Below are 27,220 nucleotides of genomic sequence, written 5' to 3'. Positions count from 1 at the left end.
GGCGTCGTAAGCAGCCACTTGTGGCGGCTGTGGTAAAAGTTGTTATTAAATTGGGGGTTGCCAAGGACTTGAGTTGGAAGCTGAAAGGGTCTCTTCTAAAGTACTGGAAGTATCAGGCGAATAGGAGTGCATCCTTACCTAGTAATTATACTTACCCCGTAGGCAACTACCCATCACCGTCTCTGCTCTGGCCCCCCACCGCTGGCGCTCTTTACCCTAACGGGGAGGATGCAAGCCGACCGACCACCTATCCACCGCCCTTTCCCCAAAACCAGAGTATTGGGGTTCCGAAGAATTAGATAGTCGTTACACTGCTATATTTGACTGTTACTTAATATAACATGCCAAGGCAATAGGCGCTCAGGACCCCACGCCACCCCCACCACCTCTGCTTCTTCTCCATGCAAGAATCGCAACACCTCGACATGCCCATTGTGCGACCCGCGAGAAGTAGGTGCTTGCTGTATGCCTTATGGGAAACGATACTGCTCCTCCTTGTCTAAAGCAACTACAATCATCTGGTTGGCACCGAGTATGCTAGCTGTATATGTGCTGAGGTCATCCATCATCTGAGCCATCAGGTCACACTTCAATTGCAACGGCTATAGTCTCTGACGTGGTACGTTGAAATTGGCACTAATCATTTGGCCCCGTTCCATCTCAGGAACGAGGCGTACGGATAGACAGCCCCCGCGTGCTATTCTTGGGTCCAGAGGCAGACTTTCACCATGGTTGCTCAACCCGGCTATCTGGCTGTTTCTGTATGACAGCTCTTTATAAAAAAGCCGCACTTGCTCTCACCATGCCAGACTTGCTATATACACGACACGACCATATACCGCATCCGATCTGCCCACTCAGCCGCCGAAATAATGAAGATTGTGCTTCTTGCTCTATCTGCATCCCTCGTGACAGGAAATATCCTTCACCGACCCGAGTGGAAGCTAGTGGCACGAAACGGCCAGCAGCTAACGAATCCAGATAATGAGCCTGATTGGGTTGACCAAGTAACCGGGACCAAGACCCCGAAGTCGCGTGTCTTGAGCGGCGTGGGCCCCGAAGAAGCAGACAACCGCTTGTTCGACTGGGACGAGAGCTGCAGCGACGAGAAGCAACGCAAAAAGATCCTGGACGCATTCACCAACATGCATCAACTCCTGGAGTGGACTTCGACTCACCTAGGTCAGCTTCAAGAAGGGCTTCCAAACCCAGTTGATCCCAGCAAAACAAATGATGAAAATCGGAAGTACATCTTCGACAAAGATCCCGCGTATGCACAAATGTTCCTTGGCCATGACAACCGCATCCAGTACGTCAAAGAAACCTTCGACCTGGTGAAGGGGGAGTCCAAGAAGAAAGCCGGCGAACGTGGTGGGAATAAACCCGGCGCCCTGCGTTTGATCTGCAGCCACGAAAAAAACGAGGTCATGTATCACAACATGAAGGACCCCTTGTGTGGGTAAGTGCCACTCCTCCGTCGCTCCCGTGCTTCTCTCTCGTGGCCATCATTATCGGACTGACCTCGGACGCAGGACTGGCGCTACGGAGGCTCAGGCCGTCACCGAGATTCCTTGGAATCCCAAGGGAGAATCCTGCCCACCATTGAGCCCCGGTACAGTTTCGAGAAGTCTTCCAGCATTACATTCTGCCCCAAGTTCTTCGACAATCATGAATTTCCCAACATCGATGCCTTGGCTGGGTTAAACGAGCCCACCCTGGACAAGGTCGACTGTGCCGAGCGCATCCTTCTGCACGAGTTCATGCACTTGTATTGGATCCGCAACATGCCCGGTGGCGAACGTGACTATACTGGCTACCAGGATGCCGCCGAAAACGCCGAAAAAAGCAAATGGGGCGGCGCGAAGAAAACCCCAGACAATTAGTACGCCATTCCCCCATCTCTCTTTCGCATACTCTTATACGGAGTGACTAACGCATTTATTTGGTTTGCGTAACAGTGCCTGGCTTGCCCTGTACGCTTGGTTTAATAATAATAACCGGGGGTGCGGGACTGATGTTTGGCCGAAGGGGGTAGACAAGCCAAACAAGGTCTAAACTGTTGTGGTAGTTATGCCTGTAATAATGGTCATGTTTCCTTTTCAGTAACCGCGGTGGCATTATGTGCATGTAACCGTAGGTACATCCGTTTGGTAGTTGGGTAAAGAACACTAATAGATGTCATGCTCTCTCTCTCTCTGTCTTCCTCTTTCTCTCTCTCTTTCTTCGGTTACCGAGGGAGGTCAGGTAATAAGCGTACCATGCACGGACCATCTCTATTTATAGGTTTACTTAAATATTACGGGATGCCGTAGCACTCCAACTTCCTCACTAGTTTCCCCACCTCATCCCTTTCTTACTCCCAGCCCTTCCCCTTCTACATCAACACCGCCAGTACTCGAGCTCTGCTTAGAGTATTAAATAGCTGCCGCATTAGGGCTACAAGTAGCAGAAATCGCAAAGTCTGTTTACCTTCTCTCCCTTGATGTTTACACATTGGTTCATATTGTACATTTCCCGGAAAAGATCTCTTTCTGCTTTTGCGATACGAGTAAATAGGAATTTGAAAATAACTGCTCAAGCCTGACAGCATCTTTTGCTAGCTTGACTGCCACTCGAGTCTAGTACAGATATACGCGCCAAGTACTCCAGCCATGCCTTACCTCGCAAATGTGAGAGATGGCCTCCCAGCCGATATCATGGTCCTGGTCTTTGAAAGTCTGCTGGGCGACAGCCGGACTCTTGCTCGCGCCGGGCTCGTCTCCCGCGCATGGCGCACGCTGTCCCTGCCCTTTCTGCTCCGGGATATCGACCTGAGCAGCCACAACCGCGGCCGGCTTCCCGAGCAGGAGAACCCGGGGCCGGACCACCCTCTGTCGCGCCGGGTCGTCACGGCCGACTTCTCGGACGAATACCGCCCTCGCGGCCTGGTCCCGCGCCAGCGCGCCTTTCTCCGCCTCCTCACCGACCGCCCGGAGCTCGCCGCTCACGTACGGGCTTTCGCTTGGACTCTCGTGTGGATCGACTTTGGCGAGGACGTCCTGACCGACATCGACTTGCGGACCTGGGATGTGTTTGGGCGCCTGCGGAACGTGGCTAGGCTGGACCTCGCATCGCTGCACGACATCGGCCGTCAGCCGTATATCCGCCAGAACCCCGCGACGCTGTTCCCCGCCGTTACCCACCTCCGGCTCGTCGGCTGGATGCACCGCGGGCTGGTCCGAGCCATAGTCAGCTCGCTCGACGCGAGCAGGCTTTGCCATCTCGAGCTCCACTACTTACAAGACGAAGGCGCCCTGCCCGGCCCCGACCCCCAGCCGTTGCCGCAGGACTTAGCTACACAACACCTCCACGACTGCCCTGATCCGTATGGCGACGTGGGCATCGACGACGAGCTGTGGGCGCGCCAAGAGCGAGGTGATGCAGCCATCTTCCCTGGCCCCATGTGGTTCCCCCTACGGTTCCTGCGGCCATCCCGCTTGGCTTCGTTGGCCCATCTCTCCATTAGGCTTGGCCCCTTTTCCACGGAGCTTGATCGTCGCAACGATATAGCCATGTTTCATCAGACTTCTGAATTCATTCGCAGGTCTGTACCTTCGTTCTCTCCTTCGAGTGATAGCTACGTGACGGAATGCTCACTAACGACGTCTGCACAGCGCGAAGGACACACTGAAAACCATCTCGATCGGGCTAGGAGAAAGTCCCGTGCTCCACTGCGAAGACAAGGACTTGCGTGGCATATGTGGCACGGCTCGAACACGCATCCGCCAGTATCGTGGGATGTGCTATGAACTGACCACAGCCTTACTCTACCGCTTGCTTGCGGCACTGACGGAGGAGAAATTCCCGCATCACACACGAGTCGACTTGGAAGGGTTTCGTATCCTACAGAGCGGTGCCCCCGGACTTATGCAGCCCCCCGACCAAGAGCTGACACAGCAATACATTCGCAACTGTCCTTTTGTCGACCATGGTCTTATGGAAACGGCCAACGTAGACTACCGTGACCCTTTCTCCGGTTATGATTACTATCCGGATCTGGATGCCTATGATTCTGGGGCATTGGAAGAGATTCTGGAGAGAAGTTGAGGCATTTAGTTTCATTAAGGAGCTTGGTAGAAAATCATCAACGACTCCGGGACATGGGAGAGCAAACCGGACAGCTCAGCCAGCTTGGGGAAATGTCGGTTTGGATGGTTGAGCTGCCCACGGGGGTGGCCGAAGTCTTCATGCTAGAGCGTGGTGCAGTTTCTTTTGGAAGATGACTGCTTTCGGCTCGTATATAAAATATTTGCCAGGTTGATCCTCATGGAGCCGGAACAGATCGATGATGGGAAGTGCATGGCGGATCTTGGGATAGACAGCATGATAGAGGCGGAGTTTCCGGACGTGGATATGGACTTGTTTGAGGACCGACGTACCTTTCCTTGACATCATGAACCCTCAAAAGTCGCTACGCATGCTGGCTGGGTTTGTAGCGGAGAATATTGCCGGGCCTAAATAGACGATTGCTACCGCGAGGAGCAAAAACAGTACATCTATTAATATCCGGTGGGATCAGGCCCATCCTCGTCATCCGTTAAATGGACTTGTTCGTTGCCGATGCTTCTATTTCTATACATGCGTAAACCCAATAACCATATTCGTTCAAGCACAACTGCAATAATTCAGGCTAGTAAAGAGGGATCTCTGACGTCTTGCTAGCTCATCCAATCCATCGTATCCGCGACACGATTGCCTGCGCTATCATAGTGAAGGCTATGGTGGCCATCTTGAAGACTGGCACGGCTCCGTGTCGAAGATCTCGGACCAAGAGTATCAACAGGACGACGAGGACGATGGAGGACAAAGCCAGAACGAGACCTTTGGTACGTCTGACCGCATTTGTCTCATCGTGGTGCCGCGGTGCCGTTCTTGCTTCGGTGTCGTAATCCAGGAGACTCGTCGTCTCTTCATGGTCCTCGACGTTTGTGAGGTTTACAGACATGGATGTGGCCTAGTCTGAAGTCAGCTTCGGAGCCCTCGAACTTTGATTTTAAGTTGTAAACAAACAAACTCACCTGAACAACTGAGGTATGTGCTGCTTTAATTATGTGATGCAAAACCCTTTCCGATGCGGGCCGTACGTAATGGATGTTGGTTATAAATACAGGGATTTATGAGACTCTGATACCGACAATTAAGGCGATTACCTCATATGCCAGACGAGATGCCAACGTGTCCTATCAGGCTGTGAGTAATAAGGGGTGTCAGATGAGGGGTCCAGCACTGCCGACCTCAGCGTGGAAATTCGTGGACGGTGTTAGCACGTGATTGTCACGCGCCATGGCTGGCCCCAAAGAAGTTTATTTCGGACACTGTGTCTCCTGTCCCGTAAAATTTTCCAATTTAAAGAAGAAAAAAAGAAAGAAAACCCTCCTGTCGCCTAACGCCTGAGTGGCTACTAGAATATGGTCGGGCGGAAACTATCCATGTATGCAGACATCGAGAGATGCGTCCTGGCTCAGCAGAGGATAAGCGCATAACCAGTTAGCGTGCACCGTTTCCTCTAGGTTTTGTTCCCGGTCTCCCCGTATTCATTGAGTGCATCATTTTATCTTGGGGCCAAGCCTTTTGCAGGTCGGCTTCATCAATAGGCCCAATGAGATGGACCAAATCCCAGTTGTGTCTTGCTTGCTCCACTGTTCTGGGCGAATAGGGGGGTAGATACGTGTGCTGAATACCCTGGGCAGACTCTTCAAGACGCAGGCTCCCAGGCCAATGGACGATAGTGGCGCAGTCGTTCATGTACGACCTGCAGTCAAAAGCCAGGTTTCCCCCGCTCGGCAGTTCAGGTGAATTTCCTCTCCCATACCCCCATGACGATACCTCCCAATCTTCACACTACTCATGGATCCCCTTTCAGCGCTGGGTGTTGCAAGTAATATCCTGGCGGTGATTTATTTCGCCTGGACTGTGCTGACAGAAGCACGAAGCATCCACAACTCCTCTTCCGGCTTGAGCGGCGAGGCTGAGTTTGTGGACCTCCTTGTCCAAGATGTCGCCGCCCTCGACGGAAGTCTGCCATCGATAGTGGATATCAGTAGAGAACTCCAAACTCTCCTGACCGAGAGCAAGAATATTATCGCCTTGCTACAGAAAGCTTTGCAGGCGGTCAAAACCGGGAATCCATCTAAATGGAGCAGCTTCCTGTCAGCTTTGAAGCAGACTTGGGGAAAGGATCAGGTGAAGGGTCTGACGAGTAAACTTGGTAGCCTCCAACTCCAGGTGATACGGCATCTTCAAATAGCCACACAGTATGTCGATCCTTGATATCTACTAGACCATTCGACTGACAGGTCACCAGCAAGGAGGTTACTCGAGGAGTGACCGCGATATCACAAGCCCATTGCAAAGATTGGATCTGGGAATATCAGGCTCGATATCAAGAGAGGGGAGGATTTCCAAGAACTCCAGCGCAATTTGGTAAGGGCTATCGAAGAGAGTACCAGAAGTGGCCGAGATATTGCCACCAGCATCAATGACCTTGCTGCTGAAAGGCAACCGTCCCAAGACCAACGCTCCAAAGTTTTGATCAAGCTTGCCGACTTCAGGAAGCTCGAAGTTGCCACAAAAGCGATCAGTGAATCGGCAGAAACTGCGCGCGCAGACCAACAGATCCTTGGTCGGTTACATTTCGACAACCTCCAGGTTCGACACCGCAAGATCGAGGAAGCTCACTCCAAGACCTTCCAATGGGCGTTTGAACAGCAAAATGCTGGGCTACGGTTCAGGGAATAGCTCGAGAACCGTAATGGTGTCTTCTGGGTGTATGGCAAGCCGGGAAGTGGCAAGTCGACATTCATGAAGTTCCTCTGCGGTAACAGAGACACGCGGCGCTGCCTTCAGAGATGGGCTGGACAGAAGGAGCTTATCGTGGCCAAGTCCTTCTTCTGGTATGCAGGTTCCGCATTGCAGAAGTCCCAAGAGGGGCTTCTTCGTTCCCTGCTCTTCGAGATTCTCCGTCAATGTCCCGAACTCATGCCAGCTGTGACAAGGAGGATAAGTGAAATGGACGATTGGGATCTTCCAGATGCTTTACAATATACCCATAATCTATTGATCCTCTATCGGAGAATCGTCACCCAAGATATTCTTCTCAAGTTTTGCTTTTTTGTCGATGGGCTGGACGAGTTTCAAGAGGAGCGTCGCGGTCACTCGGACTTGATCAAGATTCTGAGGCAGCTGAAGTTATCCTCTGACATCAAGTTGTGCGTCTCAAGCTCGAGGATTTGACCCGAGACGACATTCAGCAATATGTCTCAGACAAACTCATCGAACACGCGCAGTTCAAGACCCTCACTCACATGAACCCGGAGTACTCTCAGGTGGTAGATGCCGTGGTTATTCGCGCCCAGGGAGTGTTTCTTTGGGTCTATCTTGTGGTACGGGACTTGTTACAGGGTTTGACTTACCATGATTCGGCGTCAACACTTTACCGACGACTTCGGGAGTTTCCGCCAGATTTGGAATCGTTTTCCCAACATCTCATAGACTCGGTTGAGCCTATATACCGCAAGCAAATGGCACAGTACTTCAAAATAGCAACCCTTGCCGATGAGCCATTACCAGCGATGATGTACTCCTACCTCGACGACATTGACGATAATCCGGACTATGCAATCGTCCATGCACAGTCAATCACCAGTTCTAAGCAACTAAGGTTAAGACATGAACAACTACGACGCAGGTTAGACGGCCGCTCGCGAGGTCTCCTTGAGCTTGTCAACGTGGGGGGGTATCCGCCAATGCAATACCCCGGGCATTTCTTTGAATACGGCGTAGACTTTCTACATCGAACTGTTCGTGACTTCCTTCGACAATCAGCAGATGTGCAGTCGTCCCTACAACACGGTCTCGACAACCAAAACTTCTCTCTCACGGCCAGCCATGCCATACTAGCCGTGATGAAGACTGTGTCCTTTCCTTACGACGAAACTCAATCGGAAAAACTTGTTAGAGAACTCTTCCTCTTCGTTTCCTCATCTTTGGTAGAGAGTCCAGGCTCAGAAACAGCCCTCGAGAACATTCTGAAAGCTGCAGAAACATCCTACAGGATTACCTTACATCGGAAGGGCCAAAAATACGAAGCGTTCTTTTTTCTTGGCCTCGCAGCACGGATCGATTTCTTTACGTATGTTTACAAGAGGCTCGTCACTAACCCCAATATGCTGCAAGAAGCCCAGGGCAAACCAATAACAAGAAATTGTGAGCCAGCACTGGCTTTCGCCTTGTTACAAACACGCCACAATTATCCAGTTTCCACGAGGACAGTCACGCGTCTGTTGGAGGCCGGAGCAGATTCGAATGAAGCCTACGAAGGTAGCACAGTCTGGCAGTGCTTCTTGAACGACCTGTACCATCATGGGACTTCTGGCATCGAAGGGATGCGTGAGCTCATACGGATGCTGATACTTCACGATGCTGATTTGAGTACAACATTTTCCTTCACAAAAATTGACACTGATCGAGGGCACACGAGAAAGTCCGCCACGGCAAAATAACTGATCTGCGAGCTGCTTACCCCTGATGTGGCAAATCAGCTCTTCCGAGAAATACAACAGACTCTCAACAAACAGAAGCACAAAGGACGATGGTACCAAAAGTTGGTCTGTTGGAGTTACACCTGATTTGGTTACTGAAGACATGGAATGGCAACCCACACACCAAACGGGCCGCCGGACGAGTCCCTCAAACTGAAGGATTGATAACAAATCTGGGTGTTCCCGCACCCCGAGTCGAGGCCTGGCCGGAAGCCGGGCAAGCTCCCAGTGGTAAGTCCTGTAGGTCGAATCTCGGTAAAGCTGCTGATCCTCAAGATAACGATTCCAGTAACCATCAAGCCAGCGTAGTGACGCGCTCCTCGGCCACAATGAGTTATTCAGTCGACGCCGCTCCACGCGCCTCTTGTGCGATGTTACCGGAAACAGAACACATAGCTGTATCTTTCGACGACAGCGGCAGCGTTCATCCCATAGTCGTCAGAATCCGAGGGATTCAGAGCATCGGACAGCTGTAATTAGATTGGGGAACTCAAGAACATGTATTGGCGATATTTTAGATAGAGAGTGAGTGCATGGAATAAAGTACATGTATACTCAAGGTCGGTTGCATCTGTAGGATCAACATTATTCTACCAATTGCTCCCAATATTATTTATTGTTCTACAGGTTACCAGCTATCCCGCCGCTACCAGTTCCCTTGGAAACGCTGATATTATGGGAGTTTCTCTATATCGCGCTGCAGCTTCAATAGTTAGCTTTAGTCTGTATTTCAAGATGGGACTAGTTCAATATATTCTTCACCGTTATATGCCCCCTGCATGTACAGGGGTCTCTTAAACGGGTTCTGCATTGCTTGGCGCATACTGAAGAACCCCAGCTGCAGTATGTAACTGCGGTCGAGTTTGCGATGCCGAGCTTAAATGGTAAGTTGGGGCGGGGTTTCTTGTCATCTCACTGTAGGATCGTGGCATGGTGTGTAACATTAGCGATGCGGTGTCGAGGGCGTCCACTTCACTATAAAGCCAGGGGCGTCGCCTCAATACACAGGCCGAGGCGGATTAGGGGTGTCGGCATCTCAACACTGCGGTTCTATTTCTTTAAATAACTACACTTGCTTTGTCTTGGAAGCGTATCGGAAAAAATGATGTTCGGCAAACACCACGAGTTTCTGGCTGTGGGCTTGGCTGCCGTGGCGACAGAAGTCGCCGCCGGCGCCACTCCTCCTGGTGCAACCTCATCCTGCCGGGTGCTCCCTGGCGATGCCGACTGGCCCACGTTGCAAGACTGCAGGATCTTAACAGGACAATCGGCGGGCGCTTGATCGAAACCGTCCCGCGTGAAAGTCTTTGCCATGACGCCCCGTACAACCGATACGATGCCGCCGCGTGTGCCAAGCTGCAAGAAACATTCGACTTTCCCACCCTGGCACGGTATGAGAGAAGCCTTCCTGAATTGCATCGGTATTATCATGCGGCTGCTAACAATGGGTGGGGTCATAGCATGGACGTTCCGGGCAAATTCATGGACATGAGTTTTAAGAATTACTCGTGCGATCCCTTCGCACCGCGCTTGGAACCCTGCAGCTTGGGTGACCACGCCAGTTACGTGATCAACACCCGTCACACCAAGGACATTCAAGCAGCGCTGGAGTTTGTTAGCGGCCATAAGCTAAAGCACCCCCTCACGGGCCACCGTGTTACGGGCCACCGCGTTTTACCCCACGAACGCGTCTTTTTACCGTGCATCTTAATTAGAAGACTTTTTAATTTAATTATTACCTTTTATTTTTTAAAGTAATTACTACCCTTATTTTTTCGTTTATTTCTACTCTTTATAACGATATCTTTGTTCGATATTTAAAAGCGTATATAGGCTGCCGTGCGCGATATAAAGCTCGAAGCAGCTACTCGCGAATCCGCCCGTAAATAATTAGCCCCCCATCGTATATCTAACGCCGTCTCGCCGGTATACCTATTAAAAATAAATTTAATAAAGACTAGCAGGTTTTATTACTATTTTTAAAAAATGTATTAATATATTAAGCCGTTAATTAAACTAAGTTAAGCTTCGCATTAATATTAATTAAGTTTAAATTTATAACTTAACGAATATTAAACGCCTTTAAAGCCTCTTATATTTTAAAATAATAATAATATACTCGTTTTTTAATTAAAAACGAGTTTATTAAAACCGTAAGGTTAAAATAATTAATTATAGCCGGGTTAATAAAGTTATAGTAGTAAATATTAATATTTTTTTCGATAAACTTAATACCTCGAAACTAGTTAATATTCCTTTTAAACGCTTCTATAATACCGACGAAATAAGTATCGGTTAAAGCGTTAATAATAATTATTAAATAATTACCGAAGCTACTAGCTATTTAGCCTTTAAAAAAACGTTAAGAAAAGGGAATAAATTACTACCCTAAAGTGTATAAGCTATAATAAGGTAGCCCTCCCGCCGCTAATTATTTTTAAAGGGGCCGACATTTAAAATATTTTTATCCCTTATATACGGTTTCGTTATAATAATAAATAAATCGTTCTAATTTATAATAATTATAAATTATATATAAATAATAATTTTCTATAGCTTTATTTTATAAATAAAATATAGTTAATCTTTTATAAATTATATTATAATTATATAATATAGGTTTTAAATATACGAGTTTTCGGTTTATTAAAAAGAAAGTTAAGGATTATTTTAAAGAAGTACCCAAATACGGTTTTTAAGTTAAAGCTTACGAAAATAAATATATTAAAAATATACCTCTAGGTTAAAATTAATATATTAATTCTTTTTATAATTAAAAACGCTTAAAAACGGCTAGAATTTATTCGTAAAATCGCTCGAAGCCGTTATTATTAAAATAAGTTATCTTAAAAAATATAAAGGTTACCCGGGCACGTTTAAAACTATTAAAAATAGTTAAGAAAGAATTAATACTTAATTTCCTCGCCGAATTAGTTTTAATACTTATTAAAACACCTTTTAATAATTAAAAGTTATAACATTTTATTAAAAAGGTTAATAAAACTTTAAATTAAAGCGTTAATAAAATCACGTATCTCGAAACTTAAATCGATTATTTTTAAACTAAACTCGATAATAAAACTATAAGAATATATTAAAAAGTAAAAACCGTACCGGGATAACGATTTATTCGTATAATTAATATATACCGGGCTAAGCGGAGGCTAAGGGGTAGGGTCATATACGAGGACGAAGCTAGCGATATCGAAGTGCTAGGAAAGCCTCGTAACGCTATAAAAACTATAAAAGATGATAGCACGGAGGCAGAGGATTATATTATTATTAAAAACAACGAAAAATAATATATTTATATTAATTCTAGCCATAGAAATAGCTTTAATTATAAAGGTAACGGTAGCTCAGTAAAGTGGCCCGTGAGGGGGTGGCCTGTAAGGGGGTGCTTTAGCTTAACATCCGACTTGTCGTTAAGAATACTGGCCACGACTAACTGGGCAGGTCAACTAGGACCGGCGCCCTGTCCCTGTTGACGCACCACCTCAAGTTGACCCAGTTCATCCCAGCGTACGCGTCGTCCCACTACACCGGGCCCGCCATCAAGCTCGGAGCCGGCGTCCAGGGTTTCGAGGCGTACGCCGCTGCCAATGCTACCGGGCATCGCATAGTCGGCGGATCCTGCCCCACCGTCGGGATCGCCGGCGGGTACTCCCAAGGTGGCGGCCACTCGATCCTGTCGAGCCGTCATGGCTTTAATTCGGACAACGTGCTAGAGTGAGAAGTCGTCACGGTTGACGGCCAGCACCTCGTCGCCACGCCCGACCAGCACGCGGACCTGTACTGGGCCCTCAGTGGCGGTGGCCCCGGGAAGTATGCGGTCGTCTTATCCATGACGGCCCGGGTCCACAGCGACGGGCTTATCAGCGGCGGCACGCTGGCTTTCAACGACTCCCAAGTCGGCAACGCCGCGTTCTGGGTTGCCATCGGGGCCTTCCACGCGCTCCTCCCGGACTTCTCCGATGGCGGCAACTCGTTCGTCTACGGCCTCACGGCCGGCGCCTTCAACGCCTGGACCGTCACCATGCCGGGCGCGGGCCCGGACGACGAGGCCCCGGCCCTGATGAAGCCCTTCCTCGACGACCTCGCCTGGCGCGGCGCCAGGCCGACGCCGTGTCCGAGGTGCAGGCTGTGCTGGACGCCGCCACAAGGCCTAGGGGTAGGATCTACATAAACGAGGTCAGCTACTTGTTGCCCGATTAGCGGGCTCCCATGTACGGCGCTAACTACGAAGCCTTACTCGCCGTCAAGCGGAAGTACGATCCGGAGTCGGAGCTGTACGTCCTCGATGGCGTGGGCAGTGACGCCTGGGTCGAGGCCGCCGATAAGCGCTTGTGCCGCGCCGCTTCTGTTACCAGTGGCGGGTCGTGGTATTCATAGTTGGATGCCTGGCGGTGGCATCCTCCCCCTGAGTTCTCATGAAGCTGATTATTAAACTTGCAATGAGTCATTATATGCATGTTACGAGGCCAATAGAATGCGGCAGACAACGGACCTAATCATACGCCTAGTGGACACTGGAAGGCCCATAAAGCTGACGGGGCGAGATTATCAATTAGTATACTAAACAATATTTGGAAAAAAGTATCCCTAGGACTTCTAAATAACGCAGGCCCTGGGCCGGATGCCCCTCGCAGCAAAAGTCACCGAAATGCCCCTTTCAAGGCCTAGTGAACCGGAAGCAATGGACCCATCTGGGTCCTCGTAGGAGATCTTCTCTCCCAACTACCTGCTCGGCGCTGTCCCATTAGAGTACTGAACAGAGAACGGTACTGTCTCGAAAACATCCCAGTCCTCAGCCACAGTCTCGTCCCCAAAAATCCGCAACGCGCTGGCAACCATCTTGTAGGAGCCCTGCGGCAGGACGGTGCCGTCCGCCAAGAGGCCAAGGAAATACGCCCTCTGGCTCAGCGCGGCCAGGTACCGCATGGGCCACCCGGCCAGAGGCCCCAGGCACGGAATGCCCGTCGGCGTCTTCATGGTGTTGTTAGTGGCTCCCTCCTCACCCAACGCCACGACGTGGACGTGCAGCTGCCGCGTGCCCATGACCAGGTCCAGCAGCATATTTGGCAGCCGACCCTCGTCGCCCGGGACGGGCTCGTAAGCGGGGTCCGGCGTCGGCAGGGTGTAGCTCGCGTTGGCGTCGGCCGGAGAGCCATAGTTGGCGAGGAAGACGCCGGTGGACGTCAGGACCGGGGCCGAGTGCATGCTGCCCACGACGCCCAGGTACGGGAGCACGAGGTGCTCCGCCCGCGTGCTGTTGACGCTGACGTAGCCGCTGTAGACGGGCAGGCGGGTGGCGTTGACGCCCTGGGGAGGGACGATTGTCACCGCCACCTGGGCTGAACCGCCGCCGGGCACGGTGATGACGCTGTACAGCGCAGTACACACATTAGCTCTCTGGTTCTCGGCAAAAACACTGTTCTGGCTGGTTGTTTGACTTACTCGGGACTGAAACTGAGTTCGGCCCAGGAATCCACCGTGGGGTTGGGATATCCGGCCAGCATGTCACCTCTGAGGGTGGAGATCTTGGCATACATGGTCGGAGCCTTCATGTGCCCGATCTCGTAGGTCGCCTCGTCCGAGCCCGTATTCTGGATGGTGAAGGTGTGATTCGCCACAAAGTGGTCCGTGTCGTTCAGACGGAGACTCTGAACATCGAACAGGGTCTTGGCAAAGACGGCGTCGTAGGCCTGCACCAAGCCCGACCCGACTTGCTGCACCGGTGCGAGTATGTCGGCCTTGGTCTTGCCGTCGAACCAAGGCAGAGGCTTGGAAGTGGCGGACAAGATCCGACCAAAGAGCTCGGAGTCCAGCTTTCCTCCCCTCGCCTCTCCCATTAGCGCAATCACGCCTGCCACCAGAGGGCTTGCTAATGTTGGGAATCACCGTTAATACCATCGTCATTTTAGTCGCAAGGAGAGATCTAATTGGGGAAAACAGCAACTTACCCATGGACGTTCCGCTCATGACACGATAGCTTCCCATGGCCACCGGATACGTGGAGAGGATCCTGGCGCCCGGTGATGCGATCTGCGGCTTCGGTTCCAGGTCCCAGTTAGGCCCCCACGAGGTGAAGTCGGCGGCCAAGCCTCCCGTCTCGTGGTCTTCCAGCTCCACCAGGACTTGCTTGGTCGAGTTCTTATCCGGTATCGACACGTTGACCTGGACCCCGCGGCCCAGCATCTCGATCCAGGCGGCACCCTGATGCGGTGCAACCGAGATCACGCTCTCGATGCCGTCCACATAGACGAACTCTTCGTCCCAAGAGCTGTTGAAACCAATTTTAGTAACTTTGGAAACGGAGGAACTTCGAGAAGCTTGACGTACGTGTTGGAATAAGCATAGTATGCCATATACTTGCCCCCTTTTGCCCGTATGTTCTGCCCCTGGTCGGGTGGGTAGCAGTTGGACGCGCGCGCGTCGGGCACGCTGCGCAGTAGTACAAGCTTGTCGGAAAGATCCGGCGTATCGTCAGGAAGCGGGCTGCATGCATCAGTGACGGACTCGGTATCATTGCCGACGGCCCAAAGCTGGAGGGACAAGGCCTTGGCGGGGTAGGGGGTCCCAGCAAAGAAGCCGTAGACATTATCCGCGGACTTGTTGTTGTCCTGGCCGTCGTCGGTCGTGTAGGAACCGCTCGAGACAAAGATGGGGTCGTTCTGGTTTTGCACGGCGGCGACAGACTCCACGCCCAGGCCGCTCGCCGGCGTTGAAGGGCTGAACATGCCCCGACCGCCCGAGTTGCCACCGGACACGATGACGGGCACGCCGGTCTGCGCGATGCGCCCGGCCACGAGCGCCCAGGGCTCGTCGGCCCAGCCCGCCTCTTCGTAGATCCCGTTGGAGCACTGGATGATGTCGGCGCCCTCCTCGAAGGCGCGGAGGAAGGACGCGACCAGGATCTCGTTGGACCCGACGCCGTCACAGTTCCAGCAGCGGTACGACCGCAGCTTGGCGCCCGGCGCGGCGCCGGTGAAGCCGTACTGGTTGCCCGCGGCCTGCGCCGCGATGGTGCCGGCGACGTGGGTGCCGTGGCCGAAGCAGCCGTCGTAGGGGTCGGCATCGGGCGCCGGCTCGCTCCCTTTCGGCACGTCGCCGACGAAATCCCAGCCGCCCTCGACGAGGCAGCCGGGGCCGAAGCAGCCGCCCAGGGCCGGGTGTGTGTAGTCGACGCCCGAGTCCATCATGGCGATACTGAAGCCCTTGCCGGTGATGTTCAGGGCGTGCAGCCTGTCGATCTGCGTCATGAGATGTGGCATGAACGTGTCGGGCGACGATGAGTCATCATCATCAGTGGCATGAGAGTCCTGGCGTTTTTGTGCACTAGGAGAGGGAGCAGTTGGGGTCTTGGGCTCTTCTGTCTTGCCTACATCAAGCGTGACAGTCCGCACTGGCCAGATGGCCTTGACGGCAGGTTTGGTTGCGATCAGGTCCATGAGTTTGGGGGCATCATGGCCCGCCGAGTCCAGGACCTTGAAGGAGGCACCATTGAAGATCTTGGAGCTGCCCATGCTCATACGCTCCTCCGTCTTGATGCCGTGCTCGCTCGAAATGGCATTGTAGAAGTCGGCAAGGCTTTCGTTGGCCTCGAGCTCTACGATGTAAGATCCGTGTACCCAAGCGGCCGAACCGCCAGATGCAGATGCATCAGCAGCAGCCTTTGCAGTGACACGTGCGACAGCGAACAGCGCGCAGAAGACGCCTGAGATCCTCATCTTCTCGATCTTCCTTGACAGTCGCGATGAAGTGGACAGAGCAAAGGCAAACGCGCCATTGCAGACGCGACTGCCGGTTGGTATAGATAGATATATACCAAAGTCGACCCCCCTGGCCGACCCGTTCCGGAGAATGCTACCTCGTCGCCAACACGAACTTCCCAATGCCGGGGAGCGGGGGCCATCCCAGCAATTTGTGGAGGCTGCTGCAGATACAGCTCGGCGCATCACCAGAACGGGCGCGGTGGAGACGCGGAGCATGAAGCCCAATTTCGACCTAACACCAGTCACAACTAGCCAGCTATCCCATGACCGATCAAGTATTCCGGTACTATTTTGTTGTTTGAACCAGCTATCCCATCCAGCTACCCCATCCAGCTATCCCATTGCTTTGCCAGTTATCCTATTGTCTGCCTGTGTGTAAATGATGCTGCGATAGATAGATACCTAGATTACCGAGATAGTACCAGTCACAATTCGCCAGCTATCCCATAACCAGTGGACTGCGAAGCAGACGAGGTGGCCGACTGACCCAAGAGCGTGGTGGCGAGAACTACCAGGCCTTCACTTGAAAGTCAAGCTACTAGGAGTTAAAAAAAGTAAAAGAAAATAAAAAGAACATACAACACCGAGGATTCCCAGGTCGTCACCGACCCTAGTACTAATTCGGCTCTCTGCTGCTTATTTATGGGAGAGCGGACGGGATCCCTAGTATCCAGCAGGATATGGTCGTATGTGAAAGAAAACTCTTTAACAAGAGTATATATATATATATATATTGGGTTTGTTGCTAAGAGAAACATCTATATATCCGCTACCCTGAGTCTTCACTCAATATCACTAGTAATAAAAGTCCTCCCCATTTCGTACAAGTCCAGCAACACGAGGGTACTAGCCGCCGGGCGTATACAAGCACAAGCCCGCAACGACTCGTACCAGAACGATCTCTGGAGTGCTCTTGCAATCTTCTTTGGGCGCATACTACCTGTATCAACAGAACGGCGCAAAGATGTCGTCCAGGCTCATTCCCTCCGACCCCTCTGAGGTGATGGTCACTCGCGACATCACCCCGAACGTGGTCACCCTTTCAGTGCCATTTGAGGCTATACAGCATTGATCGTTTCCAAGCGAAAAATGCGGCCATGGTCGTACCTAGCGATGCTAGCAAGAAGAGGATGGCGAAGCCCGATAGGTCGTTCAGCCACAGCTCGTCGGTTGGCCAAGCCAGCGCCAAACGGATCGACAGCATGGCGGTGCAGCACGCGCTGCAGGCCGCACACAGCAAAAGGCATACGATGGTATCGTTGTCCTTCAGCGAGGCTGCCGCACCAATCTGCAACGAAACCGACGAACGCCGCAATTCGCTGGCGGCAGGAACCAATTTCAACCCTAAAAGAAGTAATTTCAGCTTTGCCAAAACACAATTCAGACTCGGAAAAACGAGAGTGTACCTACCATTCATCATATGCGCAGTACGCATCACTTAATAAAGAAGTACACGATGGTATCATTATCCTTAAGCGAGGCGGCCGCACCAATCTAGGCAGCTGCAAACGTAGCGCCAGCGGCGAACATTGCCCAAGCGTTCGCTTGCGGCTCGTGTACGCCCAAGGTATCGCCAACAAACCCGGCGAACACCGCAATCCATCGTCCCATTCCACGCTCGCCAACCCATGGCTTCAGGTAGGACTTATTGGCCCAGGTTTCCGTGAAGATGCCCACGAAGCAGCATCCCAGCAAGTCCAGCGGGACGCAGAAGCGCAGGTTTGCAACCCATTTGGCGTCCTCTCCGAAGTCCGCCCAGCTATAGTTACCTACCATTATGGCAGATACACCCACCCCCACACACACAAACACACACGCGCACAGTTAGAGAGAGAGGGGCGTGGAGAGAGAGAGAGAGAGGGAGAAATGCAGTGCCAGCCGGATCGACAAGATGACGGAGCATACTGCACAACAGGCGGCAACCAGTAAAGGATATACCAGCTTGTTGTCGTCCTTCAACGAAGCGGCCGCACCCATCTGTCCAACTGCGAAGGTTGCGCCAGCGGCGAACATGGTTATCTTGCGGCTTGTAGGCACCCAGCAAATCGCCAATGCTACCGGCCAACTGCGCAATTCGCCTTCCGCATCCTCGCTCGGATACCCACAGCATCGAGCCGGATATGCGCATGTCACTTCGCTGGAGGCATACCAGCGTTCCATGGCTACAGGTGCCGACGTAGCAAGACTCCAGGTATGTCTTGATTGCACTCTTGACTGGCTTCCAGCAGGGCGCGAGAGAGTCAGAGAGCCAGAAAGAGAAGGGGAGTTGGGATAATAGGCGAGATTGGATCTGTTAGGAAGAGATTCGTCAGCTAGGGAGGCGAAAGGCGAGAATGGTAAGGCGAGAATGGTAAGATCGATTCTGGGGAGAACGGGGAACAGAGAGTGAGGGAGGGAGGGAAAGGCAGAGAGAAAGGCAGAGAGAAGTGCAGAGACAGGCGGAAAGCGGGCTTACAAGCTTACCGCAGACAGGGAAAGAGACGAAGAGAAGGGAAACGAAGCGAACCGCCATTCGAGTTGGTGCTGTCCGCGACTTCCTTCGGTATCTATTCTACGTCATTAGCGTTCGAATGCGAAAAGGTAGCTGCATGTGGGAAGGTAATCATTTGTGAAAGTTTCTGTACAATCAGGACGAGATATGGTTTGCGAACATTGAAAATATCAGACTCTTGAGAATATTAACGACTCGACATGCCTAACTAAATGGAACCCTTTCTCCAAAAATCCGCCAGGTCCACAGCTATTGAAACAAGGCTGACACCGTGCTACTTAAATCTTCGTCCTCTTCACTTTCTGCTATCAAATTCTTCCATCCTAAAACTCGAACTACCACCCAAAGGCAGTGCCAGAATCTCCCGCTTGCTTCCACAGTGCCCACCCACTATTGTCCAAATCATTCACAATGCCAGTCATTCCTGTCACTTTCCCGGGTTTCACTCAGGACATCACGATTCCATTTGAAGCAATCCCAACAAGCAGCCTGGGTGGTGCAGCACAACCTACAGAAACCGCCCTAACTGTAGACAATGTGGTTGCTGGGCTCGCTGCCATCGGACTCAATAAGGGCTGGGTGATCTGTCTCCAGATATTCCTGGTCGATCTGTTTGTTTTTGTGGCAATTGGCCTCCTTGCTGCCTGCGTTGCCAGTTGCACCGACTCACCATGGAAAGAACAGCTCGAAGAAATAAACCAGAAGACCAAGGAGCTCAAGGAACTGCAGTCCATAATTCCGGATATCGAGAAGGGGTTGGACAAGGCCTTGGAGAAGGCCAAAGACGAAACCACTGGCCGACATTCCGATGCAGCTTCATTTCGAACGTGCGCCGAGTGATGTCGTCTCACTTGATGTGGATCATCGAAGGCGGCGCGAGGCTGGATTTGCTGCCTCTGATGACGAGTGTATGGCACCACCTAAGTCCCAAAGCAATGAATATATCACATTTAGCACAGAGACTGAACTCGAATCCCTCGACAGAACAGGTTTATATTGCAGATGGAGGGCGGCTTGCTATGGTTCCGCATTCGGCATGCATGTTGGCTGATTGAAATGGCAAGGGATCATGATGCTTCGTGGCCACATACCTCAACTGGCACCTGCAGCCGCTTTTGCAACTACACCTAGGTAGTTTGCATTGAATACTTACCCTACCTATCGTCTAATTACCGGTTCTGAAACTTGCCTGGAATGTGCGCCTTGGCTTAACCATTCATGGACTCATGCATCTATGTACCTAGGTAGGTATGAGGTAGGTATGCACCAAAGTTGCGTGGTGTACTGAACATACCTGCCCTGCGTCTTCACTCGACAGAGAATGTTTCCAACCCACCCCAGCCAGACCTGTTATCACAGACATCTTCAGATCCCAGCCCAAGTTTCTATTCATCATTGAACATTACCAGACTTCTGTCTCTCGAGCACAAAGTCTTGGATATGCATTAGCAAAACAACAAATTGGCTCTCGATTCTATCTGATTCCCGCAACAACCAGAATTTGCACAGCCAACAGGCATTTTTGGTCCTAGTCAAGTAGTTCTCCCATCAGCTAATTATCGGCCTCATAGCAATATAACCACCCATCAAGCTCCCAAACACTCGACGCCGGTAAAGACAAGACCACAATACCACATTGCATCAGAAAATGCACCAAGCACCAGACACAAGACACCGCATTTTCTTCCAACTAGCTGGACAGTTATATGTCTTCCATGCAACACGTGTCTTCAAGACAGTCAAACATCTTCCCAGGCAACCACATACCCTCCAAACAACCACACGTCTATCCAGACACTCGACGTCTATCCAAACAACTATTTGTCTTCCAGACAGTCAAAACATCTTCCAGACAACCACACGTCCTCAAACAACCAGGCACCTTCAGACAACCACTCTCGTCGGGTGCCAATGCAGGCCGTCCAATATACGAAACCGTTGGCCCGTCTACCCTTCATGCCACAGAATCCAGCAGCAGCATATCCAACGTCGATACAATAGGTCGGTCTGCACCTCCCAACGATCAACAGGAGAACAACTCAGTCTTCAGCACATTCAGTGCTCACTACATGTCAATCTTCATCTTCGAATGACTATGAACGCACTCCAGAGCCCCTGTGACAACTTCGGCGGAATGCCCGTACCGTTCTGGAAGCCGGTTTGGCAGTCACCGAACAGGACCTCGAGCCTATCTCTCTCATAATGTGCAGCCTTTCAAGAAGCGCCGGAGCCAATGCCACATCTGATGTTGTTCCAAGACATCAGACTGATCAACTACTCGGCGCACGCACTGATACTGGCTCTTGGTTCGAGCAGAGCCTCTGTTGCAACTCACGACTCTGACGGCACGGCTACACTGACACCGCTGTCCCGGCCCGTACCATCATTACTGCACCAATTATGGGAACACCCAGCAACTACTCTGCAACCAGGCCCTGGCATTGTGCTTGATACCGCCAGAATAGCAGAGCTTCATGGCATCTAAGGATACTCATACCCCGTCTAGAGATTGGTTTTGCTGGATCAGCTAGTTTCAGGGGTGTCAACCACGTACAACCAAGCGAGGTTTCCAGAGTCGCTTCGCATGCAAAGCAGGAGCACGCGAGAGTGCCTGGACGCAAAATGTATGCATGGTGTCAATATATCAAGTACAACACATATCTGAGAAATTCCCCGGTTGGAACCTCATGATGGTACGTCCTGTCTGCTCCGATACCGTTATCTTTGCTGATGGAACCCGTCTTGACTGAGACAGACACTTCCAGCAACTATAAATTCTTTCTTCTCATCCTGGTCGGGGACGATTATGTCCAATGTCAATCACTGGTACTCTTTCTTACCTTGCCAGGATTGATCAATGTAGGTTTATCGTTCGATCCTTCACTTTCGTTCAATGCTAAGAATTAGCCATCTGGTAGAAAGGAGGCCCATTCAACAAGGGAAGTATCTCCCAAAGATACGGTACGGAGATCGGTGTACGACAGATTCCATGAAGCAATAGGTGGGATTTCTGTCGGTGTGATGATATGATTCACGGAATGTTCCTGCACCCTCTCCGTCGACTTAGGTTGGACCTTGGCCTCTCAACGGCCACGACAAGAAAGCCTGCGAGCCCTGCTTGTGCTGCTCTATGTTAGGAACTCCCTCTTGGCTGTCCACTTCGCATTGGGCCATTGTACGTAGATGAACCATGCTTAATACAACCTTCGTTGAACCCCACCATCCGTCCTCTGCCTATCTTATGTGTAGAGCCAACCCTCCGGGCCTTTCGAAGGTTCAGCAATCTGCTATTCACAAGTGTTTTGGATGCTGCTATACCCATCATTACCTTGCCCTCTTCCGTCTTTGGTCACCGCCAATCCGGCTGCCACCACTAGTCTATTAGCTGCCTCGTAGCTCGTCAATTATATCCACACTATTCTACCTCTGACAGAATGCATCCTCAATCAACACTGTGACCAAGGGGCAACAAAATAGGTTCTGACACGCACTGGCCGAGTCTCGGATGCGTAACTTCATGCAGGTACTCTACCTGTTGCTCATAAGACTTGCCCCTCCATCGATAATAAAAGGACAGCCGGTCACAAAGCTCGCCCGTGGACTGCTGAGGAAGACGATTGCATCGGCTATTTCCTCCGGCTTCGCTATGCGGCCCATTGGCACACCGGGAACAAGTGTATCTTCGAGGCCAGACACGTCCTCGCAAACTTGCTTAGTCATGTTGGTGTCTACCTACGTCGGACAAACACAGTTGACACGAATCCCATCTTTTGCGTGGTCGATCGCTGTAACTTGTATCAGTAGCCAGGCTTTGCTAGAGGGTTTCTGGCCTTTATGCGGCAACGGTGCTTACCAGCAGTCTTGGTGAGGCCAAGCACCGCATGCTTTGACGTGGTATACTGCATCAGGTAAGGTGATGCGCCAAACGAAAGGACAGATCCGAGGGTGACGATGGCGCCGCGGGTACTTCCTCTCTCTAGGAACTCGGCCAGATTCGGGATGAGCTCCTGGGATCGCATGAGGGCACATGCAGCCCGGACGACAAAAAAGGTCCCCCTCAGATTGATGTCTTGGACGCGAAAGAGTTCGGCTACATCGGCGTCTGCAGTTGGGCGAGCAGTCTTGACGGAAAACTAGGAGTTGATCAGCCAGACGACAATCGATGCATACAAAGGCCGACTTACGCCAGCACAAGTAACACAATAATCGACACGGCCAATGGACGTAGTTGCATGTAGGAATACAGAGTCTACCGAATCTTGAACGGTCACGTCGACCCAAAGGGCCTCGGCACGGAATTTGTGGGCTGGTCGCTACCCTCTTGGCCTCGGCAGCAGCACTCTCTGCGGCCTCGAGGCACAGGTCTGCGATGATCACTGCGGATGCGTTGGATTGTGAAAATTAGCAGCGCGGTGCTTCTGCCGATGCCACCACCTAGCAAACGAGTTAGTCTCTCCCGATATAACGTATAGGAAGCCTAGTGGCAATAAACATAACCCCGCCAAAAATCACCGCATTGCCTATGATATCCATCTCCAAGGTAGCGGAGCAGACAAGGTAAGATGGTCTTCGGGAGTGGGAGAAGAAGAAAAGACCAACAACACTTCACTATAGAGAAATAAATGGGAAGAATTTGAGAAGTTAATTTCACAGTGCCATCCGTTACGGAGAAGTGTTTTAAATGGTTAATACTTCGAGGTGTACCAAGTAAGGGGTGACGCCTTAAAGTAGCGACAACCCTTGCAACTGCATGATGACTATTGATTGGGGCCTGCGCCTGCTGGAAGGTTGCATTATCTATGTTGGGTGACGGGAAAATGCAGCAGGCATCATCTGCAGTTGGTTCTTCGTTCATGGCCGTGTGGGCCTGCTGAATACCAACTCGGCATAACAACACTCACGAACCAGACTCCCCAAGGAACTGTCACGGCCGTCAGCATTTGTGGATGGATGACCAGACCTAGCCATCGCCAAGATTGGAAGCTCGCTAAGAATCTTGCAATTGGCTCAAACGTGAAACCTTGGAAAGCCAGCAACAAATCAACGAGATGGTCGCAGCAATGACTAAGGCAGCCAATGCGCCCGAGGGTGCGCTGGGAAGCTTTTTTCACACCTCATAGATCGCCGCCGGCTCAGTAAAGCAATCAAAAGACTTGCAACAACTGAACTATAATTGGAAGCTTACTTCCATGCGCTATTTCAAGCCAGATGTAGATGTTCAACGTAGCAGCGGAGCTTACGCAACGATTAGTGCGGACGTCCACTGGCAGAATGTGTTCTCGTTTACCTCGGCAGTACGAAACACTCTTAACATAAACTTTGGTGTTAGGTGAGGTGGGAGAGCAGTCGGTGTCGCCCAGAATCGGTCGAGAGTATCTCCAGGGGCCAGTTCCTGATACCAATCGCCAGTTGCATAGTCGCCTTCCAAGGGGTCGGCATCGACGGCGGCTCTGGAAGTCAGGCCAGCCAAAGGGTTCTCTCCTCTGTGAGAATGTGACTTAATTTCAAGGGATTCTGGTACTATATCCGACGAGTGACCAGTCAAGAGGTGAAAGAGGGTAAGTTCTTAATCATTGCACCCGCCGCGAAGGATCTGGCAGAGCTGTTTACCCAGCTCTACCAGCGACCACGGTCGGCGGCTTAGTTCTGACGATCGTCGCGAGGGGAATGTGATGTGGTGTGGTATGGTATGGTATTCTGTATAACTCCTTGGTACGAAACCAGAGATGCTACCAGATGTTGAGCACCAACGGGTGACATATGAGATGTGAGAGAGGCATGGTCTATTTCGCTCTAACGAGCGAGGAGAACTACCATTGTATCTAGTGGTTAGTTATGACTAGCTCGTTGTGGTTCACGACATCCATTTCTCCAAGAGCCGTTCGATGAGTCGCAGCGTGTCGTAAGCTTTTCCGCGCCGCAGGCACTTCTTGGCGTAGTGGGACGATCGAGAGAAGGATAGTCATCTAGTAATTGGATAGCTATTTAGTAATGGGATAATTAGCTGTTTAGTCATGGGATAGCTAGCCAGTTATGTGAGTAGCAATCTGTTCCACATAGTCGTTGGCTCGTTACAAGGTAAGAACGCCCAGTTGGGCTCGTTGATTCGATGTCTGTCTAACCTATCGTAACAACAATCTCAACAGAACGGCTGCTGCTCCCCAGGCTCACCGACTCCGAGCGCCGTCTTCCCGATGCCTTTGCCGGCCTCGGTGGCCTCGTGCGCCCCGCGGATGTTCTCGAGCGTCAGCCTCTTGCGCTGCGTGAGGTGGCACTTGATGGTTCCGGCGTCGACGAGCGAGGCCAGCTCCTCGTACCACTCGCGGTGCTTCTGCTCGCGGTCGTTGGCATAGCCGTGGTAGGCCCCCGTGGCCAGCCAGCACCACGCGAAGGTCAGCGACTTGCTCATGAACTGCGTGCCGTACATGTCGAAGCGCGCTTGCACGATGCTGCAGACCCGGCCGAAGGGCGCCAACACGTCCGCAATGGGCGCGATGTACTGCTCCGTGCGCGACGTGATGTACGCATACTGGAGGGGCACGTCACCGGGGAGGTCACCCTTTTCCCGGAGCTCGCGGATCTGCCGGACGATGTCCTCGCGGTGGTTGACGACGTGCGTGGCGCCGCCGACGTCGCGCGAGAAGGCTTCCGTCTCGGGCCGCGACGCCGTCGTGATGACCACGGGCAGGCCCAGGACGCGCCGCGCGATCTGCGACGCGATGGCGCCCATGCCGCCGCCGCCGTTGATGATGAGGATGCCCGCCTTCTCGTTCGGCCGGATCCCCAGCCGGTCCACGAGCGACTCGTACGCGGTGGCGTAGGTCAGCGGCATGGCGGCGGCCTGGACGAAATCGAGCGAGCGTGGCTTGTGGCCGGCGTGCCGCTCGTCGACCAGCAGCTCCTCGGCGTAGGTGCCCTGCAGCACGGGGCTGCCGAGGAAGTAGACCTCGTCGCCGGCGCGGAAGTGCTGTATGTCGGGCCCGAGCTCGCGCACCACGCCGGCGCCGTCGTAGCCCATGACGTGGAGATTGCCGTCAGCGGTGAGGCCCCGCACGCGCTCATAGTAGTCGGGCGGGTCGTCGTAGGTGCCGGCGCGCACCTTGATGTCGATCGGGTTGACCGACACGGCCTTGATCTCGACGCGCATCTGGCGGCCCGTGGGCGCCGGAGGCCTCGGGATCTCCTCGGACTGCAGTTTGCCGGCAGGGCCGTATTGCGAGACGCCGATGGCGCGCATCGTGGTGCTAGATGAAGACATATTTTTCTAATACAGGACTAAACGGACAGATAAGCTAAGTTTTTCAGGATAGAGCACTTAAGCGAACACGTTAAATCGCAAGTCAGAGTAGTAGTATAGACATCGCAGTGAATTCTGTGCCTGGATCTTGTTGTCGTGACGTTCTTATGAGATCATCACTTAATATTTACTATGGGACAGCCCACTATTACAATTGCCGAGGGATGTCCACATGAATTACTGGATCACTTCAAAGGCTCGACCCTGTAGAAATGGATTGCTATACGACCTTTATCGGCTCACAACATCTGACGAGGATCAATGGTGATGCTGACAGAGGCCTGGGGATCATGCCCATCACAATCGAAGCATCCCTAGTGACCGCACGGCTGGAATGAATTATGGAGAAGCCGAAGGAACAGGCAGTCCCTTGGTTCTAGCGGGCATGCACCTTTTTTAGTATTTTAAAATTCGAGAGTAATAGCGCTATAACGATAAGATTCTCTTATATCTTCGCCGTATATTTAATATACTTTAAAATAATAGTTTTTTTTTAAGAAATAATATATAAAACTTAAATAGAAAATTAAATTTTATATAATTAATTTATAATTAAAAGTTATATATATAATATAAGTTTTAAATAACTTTAAAACTTAACTTTTATAATTATTAATATTAACTTTTAAAAACTAATCTTTTATTATAATTATAATAAAAAATATAAGTTATAAAATTAATTAATTATATAATTTATTTAATACTTAACTTTTTTAATATAATATTTTAAAAACTTTTAATACTTAATAAAACTATTTTAAAAAATTTATATATAATTAATATAATAAATTTTAAGTTTATTAATAAACTTAATATAACGTACTTTATAAGCGAATTTATTAAATAACTAAACTTATAAAATAACCGAATTTATTACTTATATTAACCTTATATATTAAAGTATAAATAAATTCCGCTATAACGTATTTAATATATTTAAATTAATCGGAATCTTTATTTTTAAATATATCTATATCGTTTTAATAGGTACGCGTATTATACCCGGGCTTCTCGCAGATTCTATAGCGCCGCGGGCGCGTCTTAAGCCTTCTCGTACGACCATTACTCCGGCGCGATT

The 27,220-nt window shown here is 51.0% G+C and overlaps 8 protein-coding genes across 8 annotated transcripts; 4 read left to right on the top strand and 4 right to left on the bottom strand.

Annotated features, from left to right (window-relative positions):
- Window positions 1-728: 728 nt before the first annotated feature.
- PG994_004001 (uncharacterized protein) lies at window positions 729-1,883 on the top strand (the record flags this gene model as incomplete). Its single annotated transcript, XM_066855410.1, has 3 exons — window positions 729-761; window positions 810-1,459; window positions 1,619-1,883. The coding sequence occupies 3 exons, from the start codon at window positions 729-731 to the stop codon at window positions 1,881-1,883; spliced, it is 948 nt and encodes a 315-aa protein (XP_066719688.1).
- Window positions 1,884-2,618: 735 nt separating this feature from the next.
- Window positions 2,619-3,260, bottom strand: PG994_004000 (uncharacterized protein; the record flags this gene model as incomplete). The annotated part of the gene is made up of 1 exon (XM_066855409.1): window positions 2,619-3,260. One exon carries the CDS (start codon window positions 3,258-3,260, stop codon window positions 2,619-2,621), a length of 642 nt encoding a protein of 213 aa, XP_066719687.1.
- A 1,172-nt stretch (window positions 3,261-4,432) lies between these two features.
- On the top strand, window positions 4,433-8,540 carry PG994_003999 (uncharacterized protein; the record flags this gene model as incomplete). The annotated part of the gene is made up of 7 exons (XM_066855408.1): window positions 4,433-4,467; window positions 4,750-4,865; window positions 5,903-6,293; window positions 6,414-6,687; window positions 6,778-7,189; window positions 7,246-8,244; window positions 8,296-8,540. 7 exons carry the CDS (start codon window positions 4,433-4,435, stop codon window positions 8,538-8,540), a joined length of 2,472 nt encoding a protein of 823 aa, XP_066719686.1.
- A 1,141-nt stretch (window positions 8,541-9,681) lies between these two features.
- PG994_003998 (FAD-binding domain-containing protein) lies at window positions 9,682-12,971 on the top strand (the record flags this gene model as incomplete). Its single annotated transcript, XM_066855407.1, has 5 exons — window positions 9,682-9,815; window positions 9,842-10,189; window positions 12,036-12,300; window positions 12,337-12,750; window positions 12,795-12,971. 5 exons carry the CDS (start codon window positions 9,682-9,684, stop codon window positions 12,969-12,971), a joined length of 1,338 nt encoding a protein of 445 aa, XP_066719685.1.
- Window positions 12,972-13,316: 345 nt separating this feature from the next.
- On the bottom strand, window positions 13,317-16,309 carry PG994_003997 (uncharacterized protein; the record flags this gene model as incomplete). Its single annotated transcript, XM_066855406.1, has 4 exons — window positions 13,317-14,010; window positions 14,037-14,463; window positions 14,543-14,862; window positions 14,922-16,309. 4 exons carry the CDS (start codon window positions 16,307-16,309, stop codon window positions 13,317-13,319), a joined length of 2,829 nt encoding a protein of 942 aa, XP_066719684.1.
- A 1,142-nt stretch (window positions 16,310-17,451) lies between these two features.
- Window positions 17,452-19,685, top strand: PG994_003996 (uncharacterized protein; the record flags this gene model as incomplete). Its single annotated transcript, XM_066855405.1, has 4 exons — window positions 17,452-17,707; window positions 17,802-18,073; window positions 18,270-18,545; window positions 19,194-19,685. 4 exons carry the CDS (start codon window positions 17,452-17,454, stop codon window positions 19,683-19,685), a joined length of 1,296 nt encoding a protein of 431 aa, XP_066719683.1.
- Window positions 19,686-22,577: 2,892 nt separating this feature from the next.
- PG994_003995 (secondary metabolism biosynthetic enzyme) lies at window positions 22,578-22,864 on the bottom strand (the record flags this gene model as incomplete). Its single annotated transcript, XM_066855404.1, has 2 exons — window positions 22,578-22,630; window positions 22,699-22,864. 2 exons carry the CDS (start codon window positions 22,862-22,864, stop codon window positions 22,578-22,580), a joined length of 219 nt encoding a protein of 72 aa, XP_066719682.1.
- Window positions 22,865-24,984: 2,120 nt separating this feature from the next.
- Window positions 24,985-26,082, bottom strand: PG994_003994 (quinone oxidoreductase; the record flags this gene model as incomplete). The annotated part of the gene is made up of 1 exon (XM_066855403.1): window positions 24,985-26,082. One exon carries the CDS (start codon window positions 26,080-26,082, stop codon window positions 24,985-24,987), a length of 1,098 nt encoding a protein of 365 aa, XP_066719681.1.
- Between the last annotated feature and the right edge of the window lie 1,138 nt (window positions 26,083-27,220).

The sequence above is a fragment of the Apiospora phragmitis genome (genome assembly GCF_038363925.1).
Source record: "Apiospora phragmitis strain CBS 135458 chromosome Unknown utg000004l:1.0-3135199.0:1.0-3139288.0, whole genome shotgun sequence".
Classification (NCBI taxonomy): Eukaryota; Fungi; Ascomycota; class Sordariomycetes; order Amphisphaeriales; family Apiosporaceae; genus Apiospora; species Apiospora phragmitis.
Note: the sequence above shows the minus strand (reverse complement) of the source record. Positions and strands in the feature narration are given on the sequence as shown.